At 39.6% G+C, this 16374-nt stretch overlaps 1 protein-coding gene across 1 annotated transcript in view; it reads left to right on the top strand.

Moving 5' to 3' along the window:
- TANGO6 (transport and golgi organization 6 homolog) overlaps positions 1-16374 on the top strand; it is a 190183-nt gene that overhangs the window by 74435 nt on the left and 99374 nt on the right. The window contains 2 exon segments of the mRNA XM_074286127.1: positions 701-1231; positions 2699-2756. Coding sequence (XP_074142228.1) covers positions 701-1231; positions 2699-2756 — 589 coding nt within the window.

The raw sequence follows: 16374 nt of genomic DNA, 5'->3' as shown, positions 1-16374 counted from the left end.
AGACCTATATCATCCCACAATACACATGTGCATTCCTTTTATTTTTCTGGATTTTTATAACATTAGAGTTGTCAATTAATTGTTTCATATATGAAGCCCCTCCCCCAAGTCAAAAAAGCTTTTAATGTGAATTCTTTAGCAGCAGAGGGGGAGGGATAAGTCATTTCCCCTTATTAGATAATATACTGATTTAATACCTCATGGTGTGGGCAGAAGTAATCTGAGAAGAGTCTGCAGTGGGATTCTACCACAAGTCTGCCCTCAGAATAGTATCTTTGCTTAAGGCAAAGCAAATCTTGATGTGTGAGGTGATTTAAAAGGTCCCAAATCTACAAAGGTTTAACTTTTGGGCCTTCCTCACATCTCTTATATTTCTCTATTGTTTTCTTTTCCATTTAGTACTCCAAGTTTTATTGCCAGAGAATATGAGATTAACAGAAGTGTTTCTTCAGAAAATGCAAACTGTTTTGTAATTCTTACCCTTACTTTCAATCATAAATAAAATGACCATTTCTCTGTACAGGATGATTTGGATGGAGATCCAAGCTGGAATTAGTAAACTGAATTTCAGGGATCTCTCTGCCCCTTCCAAGCCTATTTTTTCTTGTGTTGTAATTAGTTTGACATACATGGCTCATTGTTACCGGGGTACCTATCCACTTTGGTTGTGTTAATCTGGATTTGTTGGTTTTTTCCACAGTTGAAATCCAGTGACTTTGAAGTCCTGCAGAAACTGGTCCCCCTGTTAGAAGAGGTCTCCTCTACCTACCCAGAACCTGTCATTCAGGAGCTCGCTGCTGATCTCCGCATCACCATCTGTACCCACGGTGCCTTCTCCACTGAGGCAGTCAGTGCTGCGGCTGAGGCTACGGTGAAGAAAAAAGAGCCAGGAGAGGGCAAGCTGAAGGGTCGGCCTCATACCAGGGCTCAGAGAAATTCTGATGGGCTGCAGCCCCATGGTGAGACGGCCAGCTCCACAGAGAGCCCCTTCACTGCTCCCCCCGCACCTCCTATGGTCCAGGGAGCAATCCCCAGGCAGCAGCGCCCCATGGCAGAGAGTGCCACTACCAACCATGGCCCCAAAAGCCTGGGCCCAGAACACTTTCAGGAGGTTCTCTTGTCAGCCTATGACCCTGAAGTTCCAACACGGGCTGCTGCTCTGAGGACTCTGTCCTGCTGGATCGAGCAGAGAGCTCCGCAGGCGCTTCAGGCCCAGGAGAAGCTTCTGAAGGTGAGGAGAGCACACTCTAAAAACCATCCGAATGGAGGAGGGTGGTTTTAAAAGCACTTCAGTGGATTCCACAAACATTTACTAAGCACTTTCTGTGGGCCAGTGAAAAAGAGCAGCCCTTCCCCTTCACAGACCTTTTCCCCTCACGTACCCTACATTTGGGGGTGCAGTAATTTGGAGAAGGAGAAAGCACTGAGAAACTGGAGGAATTAGGAAAGGCTTCATTTCAACAAGAATTGATTGACCCTCTTGCCGAGGCCACACTGTGAACTTAGACATGACACTTGGATGGGCTTGTTATTTCAACAGTCTGAGCACTTCCTCATAGGATGCCCATGGAAATCCCTCTTATCTTGGATCAGTCTTGGTCATGTTATCCCATAAATTCTCCACATAGCTTCCATTCATGTAATAGAGATCTTCCTTTGGTTCCCTTAATACTTGGGAACACAAATGTTTCAACTGGATTGTCCCATCTGTTACAAGTCCACCTCTCTTTTGGGTTGAATAAATCCTCTGTTTCTACCAGGGTCTCATGGGGGACATAAAGAAACAGATGACATGCTTTTGACAGGCTTATAATTTTGCGGTGGAAATAAGACCTACACACACAAACCAATATGCGCTTCCTTTCATACCTACCCTTAGAGAAGTATGGGACAGATCTAAGAAAGCTCCTGCATTGTCCCCAGCTCCCTCATCACTACTTCCTCACCAAGTCAGGGAGAGAAAAAAAAGACTTTTAATTATGTATTTGTTGGTGTAGGGACACAGCTCCATTGTCTTCTTGGTTGAGTGTTTCCCTGACAACAGATAACCCTCTTCCATTTACTTTCCCTTGAGGCTAGGAATCACATTAGTGCTAACTAGACAGAAACTGGTCACCTTTTTAAGCATTCTGACCCAGAACGTGCAGGCAGCATTCTGTCACTCAAAACTGATAGCATTCTCGTTGGCTCCTTTGGGAAAAGCATGAAACAAAATATCTCCACGTGTAGTCACCTCAGCTGTCACCGAAAAGCATTTTTCTATAGGACTGATAACTTTGTTCCTTTGTCTGTTTTTCTTTCCCTTTCCTATCATGTAATAACATCACCAGTGATTCCGTTCATTTCAACAAATTATTAAGTGCTCACCTATGCTAGACATGCAGAATGCTGAGATAACCATAAATCTAGCCTCAAGGGGCTTACCATCCTCCAGATAATTATGTATGTCCTGCTCTAGCACTAGGGATGGGTTATCTTACTAACAAAGGGTGTGGGAAAAGCTTTTGTTTATTAAATTTAAAAGTTGGACTCCAAAATTCATTTTGCTTATTCTACAAAGTTTTTTACAGACTTTCTGGGCCCATTGTCTAGAAAAGAGGAAAAAAAGAAAATTAGCTTTTATGTTGAAAAGGCTGGTATAAATCTCCCAAGTTTTGACTTTTCCTTGTGCATTAAGACTTGTGTTTTATGATTTCAGGTATTCTTAGAGAACATGGAACATGAAGACACCTTTGTGTACTTGTCTGCTATTCAGGGTAAGTAGTCCTAATAAAAAGCTTTATTAACTGGATCTTTCTTCTGGTGTTTGTTTTTTTCAGATTTTCAAGAATTTGTATTAGCCAAGAATTTTGTACTCATAAGCCCATAGTGCCATAGTTTATCCACAATTTTCTGACACTCCCTATTACTCCAATGGATATGTTATTTCCAAGGATGCAGATAGCAATGCCTCTTTCATGTCCTCCCAGAAGTTCACTGCAATAGTCTGCCCAATGTGCTTGAAGCCTTCCTGCATTTTTCTTGACATTAAGAGAATACCAGTGGAGTATTTTAGCCATACATCTGTTGTTCCTTGCCGATCCTCCCTTCCCGTCAAACATTTCTATGCTGACAACTTTTTTTCCGTATTCTCCTTCTTCAGTGGTTCTACTTTACAGCCTTCTCCCACCCGCTCTGTGTGATAATCATTTTTTAATTCTTTCAGAGACAGTTTTCCATGTCTTAATCATATAGCAAAATTCCATATAGGTAGAATATTGGTATTTAAAAGATGAACTTCTATTTCCTTGTGAACTTTGGAGTCATTGATGGAGATACATAATTTCCCAAAAGCAGTCCTCCTCCTTTATTCAGTTCCACACCCAACTTGCTTTCCCTTTGCTCTTTTTGTCCCAAATATATATCATGATGAAAAACCTCTACAGGATGCCCTTCTAAGTTCATGTAAAAATCTGGGCAGTAGGTATTCTTTATCTAATTGGTCTTTTCTGTATAGATGGACAGTTAGTCCAAACTTGGATTCTTAGTGGAGATTTCATTGTTCCAGGACTTAAATTTTTTTTCAGCATAATTATGTTTCTTTTTAAATAATATATAAGTAGACATTTGTTTCAAGAGTTGCTGAAAATCTTTCCTTGTTTTTGAGCATTTAGATGAAAAAGGAATTTCCTCTGATTTAGCTACTTTTATAACTAGATTCTCAACTGATTATCTGTATATATTTTTAAAGGTCTGCCTATTTATATATGTTGTATAGTTGTGTATACATACATGTACTATGTACAAATGTGAACACATTGTGTATATACATACATACATATGAAAGAATAGAAATATAAAACTTGGTCTTCACTAAGTATTACCTATGAAGTAATTCTCAATACCCTAGTTCTATTTAGAATGCTAACCAAGGATAGAATCATTAAATGTTCCTACAAAAAGGATTTCTGAGTTTATGGTAGAGACATATTATCTGGGTAATTGCTTTATATGGTAGTACAATGTCATCCATAAACAGGAACACATGGGGAACTCCACTGTCCACAGATAATCCCTTTTCAACTTGTACTCTGTTCTGAATCTTCTCCATCATAGGTTATTGAACACACTTTGCAAGCTGTTTTATATCAAAAGAATAATGGATGAGATTATTTCTGTTTTATCTCTTTCAAAAAATCTTGAATTATTTTGATATATACAAGATATAAAACTTTTTGTTTCCCAGGAGTCTTTAAGGCAACATTTAGTTCTATCTAATAGAATTTCACTATCACCAAAGTTAACGGGGGATTATATTTGAGGCAGTCAAGTATGAAATGGCAAAGTCATGGTCCTTTGGTGAATATCGATTACAAAAGCCTACTCCTTCCCTACTAATGCCCTTCTCAAGAAGGTTCTTAATTTGTATATATAGGGAATTGCATGATAGTTTTATTATGAGTAGGAGAGTGGATAGATACATTTATAGTCAGTAATGTTTTCCAAGCCTCCATTTTTTCGTATTAATGAAGTCCAAAATTCATAACATGCTTTATATAACATGCTAAATATATACAGGTAATTAGGTGTGAATCTAATTGTGCTACTGGCTAAACCAGGAGGAATTCCTTTCCCACCTTGTTGCTCAAAAACAAGGAAAGATTTTCAGCAGTTTTTTGAAACAGATGTCTATTTTACATATTGATCTATTAGCACAGTTATCTTGCAGTTGTCTCCTCTAATATGAACTTTCTTTGTGTGTATTTGGCCCAGCTGGGTATTTTTCCCATTTTTATTCCCTTTAGTGCCATTATAACCATATGAGAAGAATATATAGTATGAAGTTAGTGACCATATTAGTATATATGACACTTTTCTTAAATTATATCAATAGTAATTTCAGAAAGAGTATAAAGGAATAAATTCTACTTTCTCCTTCAATAATCCATTCCAGTGTCTTACAGTTGTAAGGAAAGCTTTCTTTGTACTTAATTTTTTAATGAGTCACTGGATTAAGCCCATTACCATAGTTCAGCAATGATATCAAACAATTTATACCTCTGAATACACAATCCCAACTCATATATACATGTTTCTTACATGTATATTCTTTTTTTTTTTTTAAATTCATTTTTCCAAATTATCCCCTCCCTCCCTCCATTCCCTCCCCCCGAAGGCAGGTAATCCCATACATTTTACATTACATGTATATTCTTACAAAAATTCTTATAAAAATTGACTCATTCTCAGAGACAGTAGGGTTGAGAAGAAGCTGTGAGATTATGATCTGTTTTGTACCTCATACAGCTAGGGAGGAAAGAGAAATCTTGATTGCAAGCAATGGGTGGTGGCTGGGGAAAGGTGTCTGCACACCTGGTGCTCTTGGGAAAAAAAGAAAAGAAAAGAGCCGATAGAAATCTAACTTGGAGAACACTCCAGGGGTTTATACAGGCAGGAGGATTTAGTCTCCAAATTCTGGCGCCTCCATCAGCTTCCTTGGTTCTCTTTATGGGAGTCCCCATCCTGTGATTTGGAGTTAGGAGACCCCCTCCATCTGTGAAAGTGGGAAAGACTACCTGGCTGACATCTCAAACTGGGATTGAGATCTATTTTGTCATAGAAATTTTGTTGTGGTGTTAAATTCTGTAGTACTATGGACATAATATTTTTTTCTATTAAATTCATTTATTTTTAATATACATTGCTTTATGAGTCATATTAGGAGAGAAAAATCAGAACAAAAGGGAAAAACCATGGGAGAGATAAAAACACAGAAAAAAGAAGTGAACATAACATGTATTGATTTACATTCAGTCTCCTTAGTTCTTTTTCTACATGCAGATGGCATTTTCTGCTCAGTCTATTGGGATTGTTTTGGACTGTATACATAGTATTATATTTCAAGTATCTTATAAAGTATCTTTAATGGGCCAGCTTGGAAACCTGATCACTATGTGTAACATTATTTCTATGGAAAAACGAGTTCCATTTTGGAACACAGTGTTCATAATTTGGAGGCTTGTCTATATATGATATCTTTATACAGTATCCTTGCAGATACCTGAGTATTGTTAATGCATTTCTTAGATTTCTTTTCAATCCAAATACATCCAAATCTTACAATCTTTTTTTCCCCCCCTTTGGTTGGATATTTTGACTATTTAATTAGTTAGACTTCTGAATCTTTTGTAATTCTACACTCTTCTATTAATCTGTGGATTCCTATGCTGTGTAAACTTTAATCTTCCATTAGAAGCCTTATGAAAGGATACAGTATAATGAAGGCTTCATTAAAAAGTGCTACAGAATATCTTTGAATTTGTTTTTTTCTCCCAGTATCATGATCTTTTAAAAAATTAATACCTCATTCTTAAGATCAGTTATATTTAAGTTTTTTGGATTTTTTTTTTCCTTCTAATTTTTTTTTTTTACCTTCCTGATGATTTGTTAGTGCTAAGTGCTAAGTCAGTACTTGACAATTCTCTAGTTCCGGCCTTTACTGGGAGTTTTTACTTGTGAATTTCTGGGGAGGAGCTTGCATGCTTAGGAGGAGCAAGTTCATTGGTTGAAGTAATTTTTCCCAGAAGCCCTTGCATTATCCTACGCACATTCTCTGGGAGGATAAAAGAGAGAGTTAATGGCAACTGTCTAGAGCCAATGGTTCTCTACAGGAAGGAGAATCTGTCGGAGAGATTTGAGTTGACACAGCAGATCTCCTCCCAGAGAGCGATTGGCAGCTTCTGGAGACAACAGCACGTTACACTGATTATTTATCTTTCTTTGTTGCTAGTATTATTTGTTAACTTTTACAAAGGATAAACAATGTACTAATTAAATGCTGATCAGGAGCTAGAATGAGTTGGGTGAGTGAAACTTATTTTTAGGGGAAAGCTTGGATTTATATTAATTTCTCCTTGCCCTGTCACTGTTTTGGAGTTGCAGGATAATAATATTGTGCTGCCTTTTCAGATTTATCACAGAGTAACACATTATTTGACCGCTTTTTATTTGGTAGATCTTATGTCATACCTTTAGGCCTAGGTAGTATTCCACTAAGAAGATACAGTCAGTCAATTTTTATTAAGTATGTGCCAGTCACTGTGCTAAGGGTTGGGGATACAAAAAGAGGGGAAACAATATGCAAAAAAATATATAGAAAGCAAATTATATACTAGATAAATAGGAAAAAGAATAAATAAATAGGATTAGTAGGAGTTGTAAGATTTCCTATAGAAGGTAAGAAGGTTGGAACTTAAAGGTAGCCTGGGAAATCAATACTCAGAGCAGAGTAGGAAGAGAGGTTGAAGCATAGCAGAACAGCCAGAGAGAATGCCTAGGGCCGAGAGACGGGGGAGAATAACCAGGAGACCATGTCACTGGATGGAAGTGGGGCCTGAGGGGCTAGGTGCCAAGTGGAAGCTTTTGTGTTTGTTCTCAGAGGCAATAGGGAGCCTCTGGATAGTATGGAGTAGGGGTATATAGTCGATCCAGGCTTTAGGAAAATCACTTTGGAGACTGAGTAGTGGATGGACTGGAGTAAGAAGAGACATGGTGGCAAGAGTCAGCAGCTGTGCTTGTGGTGTTCCTGCTGTGAGGACCTACAGTGGTTGGGGGCAGTGTCAGAGGGGAGAAGGGGGCAAACCCAAGAGGCATGGCACAGGTGAGTGGGTCTTGGCATCAGATTTGGGAGAGGGCAAAAAGGAGTCCAGGATGACTTTCAGGAATGGGAGGATGGAGTTGTCCCCTATTCACAGAGAAGATGAGTGAGGGAGGATGTATAAGTTCACTTTTAGGCTTATTGAGATTGAGCTGTCCACTGGGATCTAGTTTGAGGTGTCTGAAAGGCAGCTGGAGATACAGGATCGGAGTTAGCAGAGAGATGGGGGCAGGACAGAGCTCTGTGAGACTCCTGTCCCTAGAAGATGTAATCTGGGGAAGAAACCAGCAAAGGAGATGGAGGAGACATCAGATAGGTCAGAGAACCGGGTTGGGGGGTGTCCCCAAAACCTAGAGAGCAGAGAGTAGAGAGGAAGAGAGAGTGAACAGCCTCCAGTGCCCTGTGTTCTTTGTAAAATTTGCTTTGAGTACAAATTCGTTTTCAGAATTGCTTTGAGAAATTGTGTCTTAATGTGATTTGAGGATGATTTTCATCAAGACAATAGTTGAAAAGTTGAATGATTGATAGTAAGTTAAAGGGAAAGGGCAGAGAGCCAGGACTGGATTAAGGGGTTACCATGATTTAGATATGGGAGAAGAAGGAGGAACCATTTAAGATGAATAATCAGTATAAGTAATAAGAGATGTAAGAATAGAAAGCCAAGGGAAGAGGGAGGAGAGCAATAGTATAGAGATAACCTGGAAAAGATCCTGTTCTCAGTGAGGTTGATGATAAGAAACTCAGCCTCATAGAGGAAATAAAAATCGAAAATGCCTAAACTTGATTGACCTTTGAAAACAACCCATTTTGTTCCTTTCTAAGAAACTCCAAGGCTAATGAGATGCTTCCTATTGATATCTGGGACTGGAGGCTTCTGACATGGTGGCAGATCACTCCAAAAAGGAGGCATTGTTTGTTGCCCATCAGCACTTATTTCTTTGATGATTAGCCCATTGCTTGAGCATCTAAGTTTTTAGAATTTAGAAATACAACAAAGCATGTCTATTGGCCTTATGTGTGTTTTCAGTCATTTTAATTAGTGTACCAATAATTTTTGAGTTAATTTGGGTAATGGAGGGCTTGGAGTTTTGGCTTTCCACTCTCCAAGATGGACAGTTTGAGCTAATTGATGTTTTATGTACTTATAACATACACAGGGACTAATGCCTTGGGTAAATTTTTAATGAAAAGGTAGAGCAAGAGTATGCTACCTCGTACCTGGCACTGTTAATGTTGGGCCTTCCATCCTTACCACCCACTTAAAAATGCCTACAGCCTGCCAGAGGCAGAACTGATGATTTGGTCTCACAACTTGACAAGACCAGCCCCTTGTAAATGATCCCATGCAACAAGGTTTACCATGTTGTGGTTTGTGGAACATTTATTTTAGGAATGGTACTTTGTTAATGTTTTATTTTATTTTATTTTATTTTTTTCTTCTCAAAGTAGCCTAAATAATGGCTCTATGTGAAACACAGACTGTATCTCTTTTTTAATTGACTTAATATTTTGAAATTGGGTTGTAGTTTTTCAGATTGCAGATGGCAGGAGAACAGACAGCATGACTTTCACCCTACCCATCTGTTTCACTTTTCTTGGTTACCATTTCGAAAAGTGCAAACCAAGATGGCACCAACTCTACTGCATTTTTTCCAGACTGGAAGCCCACTTTTGTTTTTATCTCTGCCTCCTGAAATCCCTTTCTTCCTTTAAGGCCACTCAATTGTCACCTCACTCCTTAAGCTTGCACTGATCCTACCAGCTGAAATTGATCACTCCCTCCTCAAATTTTCCTAAAACTCTTTGCCAAGATCTCTCTTTCCCAAGATCTCTCTTTCCCCCACATTGCATTCTGCCATGTCTCACAATTATTTATGTCTATGCTGTTCCACTTGCCACCTCCTCAACTCATTGTCCGCTCCTTACAGAAAGGACCATTGCTGTCTTTCTTGAGTGCCCTGCATGCAGATGCCAGACTAATATTTGCTGAGATGATTTTGCTGTTGAATTCAACTCACTGAACCTAGGGACAATAACCAGCATTATATAGTACTTTTAAATTTGGAAGGTGCTACATAAATAATCCTATTTGATATTCATAATAGTCCTGGGAAGTAGGGGCGGTTATTATCTCCATTGTACAGAAGAGGAAACTGAGGTAGAAAGAGCATAAGTGACCCTAGTGTAGGTAGGGTCACACACACAGGTAGGAATTATCTGTGGCAGAATCTGAACTCAGATCTTCCTAACTCCAGTTCCACTATTCCATCTAGTTTTCTAAGAATAAATGAACTATTCTATTTATTGATAGCTCAATTCTAATTGTGTCTATTGAATTAATGTATATATTTTGCATCTATATTACATCATCTTGGAACTTGGGAAGCCTCTTGGTGATAGAACTTATATGTAGATATATATGTGGATTTATAAGAATTACATGTGAGATATATACATACACACATGTATATATATAATATGGAAGAAATGAAGCTTTAAAAAAATTTCTATGAATTTTCATTAGCCCTGTTCTAATTGCTTTTTACTATGGAAGGTTGAGAACTAGTTGTATTTTCTTTTGGCTTCATTGTGATTACAAATAGCTCATATTTCTATAGTTCTTTAATATGTACAGTCAGTGAAGAAATTGAGGTGAAGGACAAGAAAATTTAGCCCCAAATTCCCCAACTGTTGGCTGAGTGACAGCCATGGTTACAGTGTGACCCAAACCTTGTTTCTATAGTTGGAATTGTAAATGTTTTCCCCTCTTAATTCTTTTTTATTTTGACTCATTTCTTTTGGACTATTGATCCTAAAAAATAAATAATGTGTTTGATCTTTAACTTTCCTGAGGGCTGATCCTCATGTAAAGATAATTTTCAATGTAAAGAATCATAAAAAGTTAGAACTGGAAGAATTATTGTGGATATTTTTTAAATTTAATTAATTTATTTTTAATAGCCTTTTATTTTCAAAATACATGTAAAGATAGTTTTCAGCATTCATCCTTGCAAAACTTTGTGTTCCAAAATTTTTCCTTCTTCTCAGCCCCTTCCCCTAATCAGCGAATAATCCAGTATATGTTAAACGCATGCAGTTCTTCAATATATCTTTCTACATTTATCATACTACACAAGAAAAATCAGATCAAAAAGGAAAAAAATGAGAAAAAAAAGCATACAAATAACAAAAATGGTGAAAATTCTATGTTATGATCCACACTCAGTCCCCATAGTACTCTCTATTGGAATAGTCCTGGATCACCTTATTGTTGAAAAGCATCATATTCATCAGAGTTAAGTATCACATAATCTTGTTGCTGTGTACAGTAATCTCCTGGCTCTGCTCATTTCACTCAGCATCAGTTCATGTAAGTCTCTCCAGGCCTTTCTATATTCATCCTGCTGTCATTTCTTATAGAACAATAATATTCCATTACATCCATATACCATAGTTTGTTCAACCATTTCCCAATTGATGGGCAGCCACTCAGTTTCCAGTTCCTTGCCACTTCAAAAAAGACTTCTGGTGGATCTTTTTATCTGTTTCCCTTCTAAAAGAGGAAAAAGTGACATGTATAAGGTCACAATTGTGCAAGAATTCTCCTCACATGACTACTTCAGATACAGTTGCTCCCAAATGAGTGTTTTCCTGGCTTTGGTGTTCATTAATGTATATATTGACTCACATACTCAATCTCTCCTCTTGTCTTTGTTACCCTTACTGCTAAATTCTAAGAATTTTTCTATGGGATGTGGAGTGTTTGTTGCTCTGGTATTTCTCTACTCAGGACTTGGAAGTGTTTGCTGAGATAGGGTAAGCACAGAGAATGGGAAAAGTTAGCTAGGGTGATTAAAATACACCTTAGTGAGGAGTTTTAAAAAAGAAATTATGGCAAAGATTAAGGAGTCCAGAAGAGCTATGGATAAGCTTAATGAAAGAGAAGGATAGGTCCTCTCCTTGCCTTCCCAGATCCATGAAGCCTCAGGTTGACCCAGCTTGATGTATGCAATCTCCATGTGCTGACAGCAATGTTCGATGGACTGTCTTCTCTTTTATTTCAAGAGATAGTAAAGCTTTGCCCCAAATGCCTGTTCTTGGATTCCATGTTTCTCTTTCACCCCCTTCCCATTCCACTCTTAGCTACTTTGTGGAAAACTCACTATTACAGAATGGACTGAGAAGAGAAATTTATCCCTCAGCCAGCAGTCTCTGTGAACTCTACACTTTTGACCTGAAAACCATAAAAGTGATGCTTTAGAAACTTTTATGTTAATAAGTGTTCCAAGTGTGTCCTTTTTACTGTTGAGTGTGTGTGTGCGTGTGAGAAAAGGTGCTGTCCTTTGCCTGCCTCCATGGCTGACTAAGCAATTCCACAGAATTCCTGTTACACTATGTTCAGGGATCCCCTGAGGAGGTATGTGCTTTCTTTAGAAGTTACTCAGATTTGGAGAATTTCATCATATTGAATTGAATAATTTAGCCTTCTCATTTAGGCTAGTTCTATTATAGAATTTTTCATCTGGGCCAGTCCTTTCTAGCACATTTCTGGGGCTGGGTCATTGCTTATAAAAACAATTCCATGACTACTCACAGAGCCCTTCTAGGTAAGGCTGACCATCACCTAAAAATGTTTCATCGTACCCTTTTCTTTTTCCAACTCTTGTTTTCCAATAACTTCTCCTCCCTCATGACAAAGAAAATAAACAAAAATGTCCAATGTCTATATAGACATATGTGTGTGTGTGTATATATATATGTATATATATATATGTATGTATGTATTCTTTGGCCATAGATCACTGCCTCTATATTGAGAAAGGAAATGTATTCTTTTGTTTGCTTTATTGTTGTTCAAATATTTGACCATTTAAAAATTGATAAATTTTTTTTTAACATCTAATAAGATAAAACATGACTGAAACAGATGGTGATGAAAAGCATTGGGTTTTATTGAATGCAGGCTGGGTAGGCAGACCAGTGTTGAATCCTTCCCAACTGTGTTGATCAAAATGTGAAAGACCCAAAGACAGTCTTCACCTTAGGATGTTCATGCTGCTTGTTATGTGCCCTAAACATAGAGAGGAAGCATTTTTCAGATATGAATTTAAAAACAGATTAATTGCATGTTTCTGCAGACCTGGCATGAATGTCAGGGAATATGTCATATTTGTGGCTCTACTGTAATAGCCCTAGAAGGGACTATTCGTGTTAGTTAACATAACTTGAATATCTTTCCAGAGAGAGAGAGAGGACTTTCTTGGATCCCTGTAAGCTGTATTATTCAGAGCTTTAGCTGAAAATAGAGTGCTGACTTTTGAAACTAGAAAACAGGGATTTGTGCCAAGCGAGTCACCTAGTGCTCTGTGTATCTATGGCTTGAAGCTGCTTCAGGCTACTGACATGCCCGAACAGATTGCACGGATATATCCACCCATGGCAAGAAGGGCTGCAAGAACCCAGGGAGGGGAAATTAGGTCCGAAGGGAAAGCAAACAGTTTCAGACACAGCAAGTTTGCAAGTCTTAACTCCTCGGTGACCTAAATCTCTTGTCTTCTTGTCCAGTACAGTAAAGTATCTGTGATCTCTGATAACCTGGCTACAAATCCTCATGGTAAAATTTAGCACTATGGGCAAATTACTCAGTTTTTCTGGTTCTTCATTGTCTCATCTTGGGGCCCTTATCATCTCCCATTAGTCCAGTCATCAGGTATCCAACAATAGTCCTTTGGTGCTCTAGTCCTCCATTGTCAGCTGCCTGTTGGACATTTGGACATTTGAAACTTGATGAGTGTGCCATGGGGTTGAAATGGACCTCTACCTTTCCCCCTTTATTCAGAACTTCCCTGTTTCTGCCAAGGCTGCTGGCTTTATGCCCCCAGAGCATTATCCTTTACTCCTCACAACCTCTTACTCCTTGTATCCCATATACCCCATAACCAGACCTTGTCTGCCTTCACAGCATCACCTCCTTGTACTATTGCAGTAGCTTTTTGATTGGTCTGTTCACATCACTCTACACCATTGGCTTCCAGGATCAAACATAAAATCTTCTGTTTGGCTTTAAGGCCCTTCATGAGCTGGCCCCCTCCTAACTCTCCACACTTGTCATACTCTATTCCCCTCCATGTGGTACAGTATCGCTGCTCCTTGTACAAGACTCCCTATCAGCTAGTTTTGTGCCCCCCCCCCCCCATGCTTGGAATACTCTTCCTTCTCATCCCTCCTCCTGGTGTCTCTTGGCTAAAATCCCACCTTCTGCAGGAGCTCTTAATGCTAGTGCTGTCCCTCCACAATTATCTTCAGTTTAGCCTGTGTAGATGTAGTTTGCAATTTGATTTGTGTGTTTTCTCCCCCAGTGGAATTGTGGCCAGGGACTGTGCCTTCATCTGGCACATACTTAGCAGTTAGTACAGATTTGTCTGAGTGTTGACTGACTTTTCACTCTTCAGACATACTCACTTCTCAAATATCCTCAATAATTTTTAAGCAGGAAATATGTTTTCTTTTGATCTTGCTGAGAAGTGGGAGAGCATGTTCTTTGATGGCACAGATTAATTTTATTAGTATCCTTATCAAATATAACAAGGAATGGAAATATGATGAAGCTACAAAATGTACTAAGTGGCTTTTGTCCACAGAACTCTTTGTTATATCCTGGCAAAGAGACAGGAAGATTCTTGAGTTAAATGAGTCATTCATTATTATAAGCACCTACTGTGGCCAGGCACAGTGCTAAGTGCTGAGGATGCAAAGAAAGGCAGGAGATAAACGCCTGTTCTCAAGAAACTCTCGATCTCATGGGGAGACAGCATGAGAACAACTCTGTGCAGACAAGATACATACAAGCTGAATTGGAGAAAATCAGCGGGAGGAAGGCCCTTGAGTTCAGGGTCAGTGAAGGTCAGTATAGGAAAGCCAGGGAAGCCCGGAGGTGGCCTGGGGGCCAGAGTCCAGTGGTCCCTTGTTTTGGCTGAGGAGGCCAGCAGGTAGGGGCCACGGATTGCTGAGTGACAGGTGCGAAGAATAAAACTGGGAAGGGGGGGTAGGTGTTTGATCCTGGAGGTGGTGGAGGCCATCCTGAGGTGACAGGACTGACACAATCACTCTGACAGCAGAGGGGAGGATGGGCCGGAGTGGCCAGTGGGCCCTGTCAGGTTGTGGGAGTGGTGCAGAAGTGTCCATGGAGAGATGGGGATATACACAGAAGACGTTACAGAGCAAAATCAACAGGCCTCAGTAACAGATTGAGTACAGGTGGTGAGAGAATAAGTCAAGAGAATGACTCCCGGCCATCATTGAACTTGGGTAATAGGGCTCATGGAGCTCATGGTGATGGAGGCATCTCCAGGTGGAGATTTGGAAGAGGGCAAGAGAATGAGTTCAATTTTTGACATCCCCTAGGAGATGCTGTTCTGGAGGTTAGGAGACAGGTCAGGGCTTTAACCTAGCTCAGCAGACTGGAGCCAATGAAATTTCACCAGGTGAAATATTATGGAGGGCTAAGAGAAGAGGGCCCAGGACACATGGCAGAAGACACCTGCTTTTGGCAGGGATGAGCCAGATGAAGAGGCAGCAGAAAGGACTGAGAAGGCACCAGCACTGAGGCTGGAGCAGTGTCAAGGAAGCCTAGAGAGAAGAGGGAATTCAATAAAAGAACGAGATCTGAAGGGTCAGAGGCTGCAGAGTGGTCTGGGGTGGGGGGGCCATTAGGGCACCACCGGGGAGTAGCAACCATGGAATGACGAAGGACTGTCCAGGAGCCTTGAAGCAAAAGGGAGGAGAGAGGACGAGAGGGCCATGGACGTACTCTGTGGAGCATAACTTGGGAAGAAAGCCTCCAATACTTTGTCACCAAGATAGCTTCATAAACTTTCCCTGGGAACTTTAAAGACAGCCTGGTGCTTTGTCTCTGGGACTAGCTTGTCGGTCTATAGCTGTCTGCACATTGTCTGCCCCCCAGCTCCCCACCCAGGGGCCTTCTTTTGTCTCCCTCCCCCCTCCCCCCCTTGCTTAGCACAATGCAGGCTGCTTTTTTTTTTTAAGACTCAGACACCCCATGGAAGAGGAAAAAGTGTCCGTCTGGGAGTAAATGGTAAAAAATGAAATTCCATGACTCCTTCAGGACTTTTTACTTGTGTGAATTGCTGCTTGCTTTTTACATAGTTCTCACTTTACATAAATTCACATTACATAAATTTGACTTTCTCTAAAGAATTCTAAAAGAAATCTGTATCCCCCCAAAATAACCTTAATTTTACTGTTAAGTGCTATGCTTCTTGTGGCCACCCCCCAAAAATAAAAACCCTAAAAACTAAAACAAGAAAACCTCTCGAATGAAAGCAGAAAAATGTGGAATAGAGAGCAATCAAAAGAAAAAGTTTTGTTTTATTTTTGAGCATCTGTTGGTAAGGGTACTTTATGTGGACAGAGGGAAAGGAAGGAGGAAAGTAGGTATTAGTAGTAGAGCTATTTGTAATAGTAGCAGTGGTTGCTAACATTTATATGGTATCTACTATGTGCTAGGCATTGTGCTAAGCACTTTTACAACCATTATCTCTTTTGATCTTCACAACCGGAAGTATAACAGTGCTACTGTTCTCATCCTCACTTTGCAGATAAGAAAACTGAGGCAAACAGGTGAAGTGATTACCCTAGTATTACACAGCTATTAAATGCCTGAAGTTAGATTTTTAACTCAAGCCTTTCCAATTCCAGGCCCAGTACTCTCTCCATTG

The sequence above is a fragment of the Sminthopsis crassicaudata genome, chromosome 2 (genome assembly GCF_048593235.1).
Source record: "Sminthopsis crassicaudata isolate SCR6 chromosome 2, ASM4859323v1, whole genome shotgun sequence".
Classification (NCBI taxonomy): Eukaryota; Metazoa; Chordata; class Mammalia; order Dasyuromorphia; family Dasyuridae; genus Sminthopsis; species Sminthopsis crassicaudata.
The sequence above is the reverse complement of the archived record's forward strand: the minus strand, read 5'-3'. Positions and strand labels throughout refer to the sequence as shown.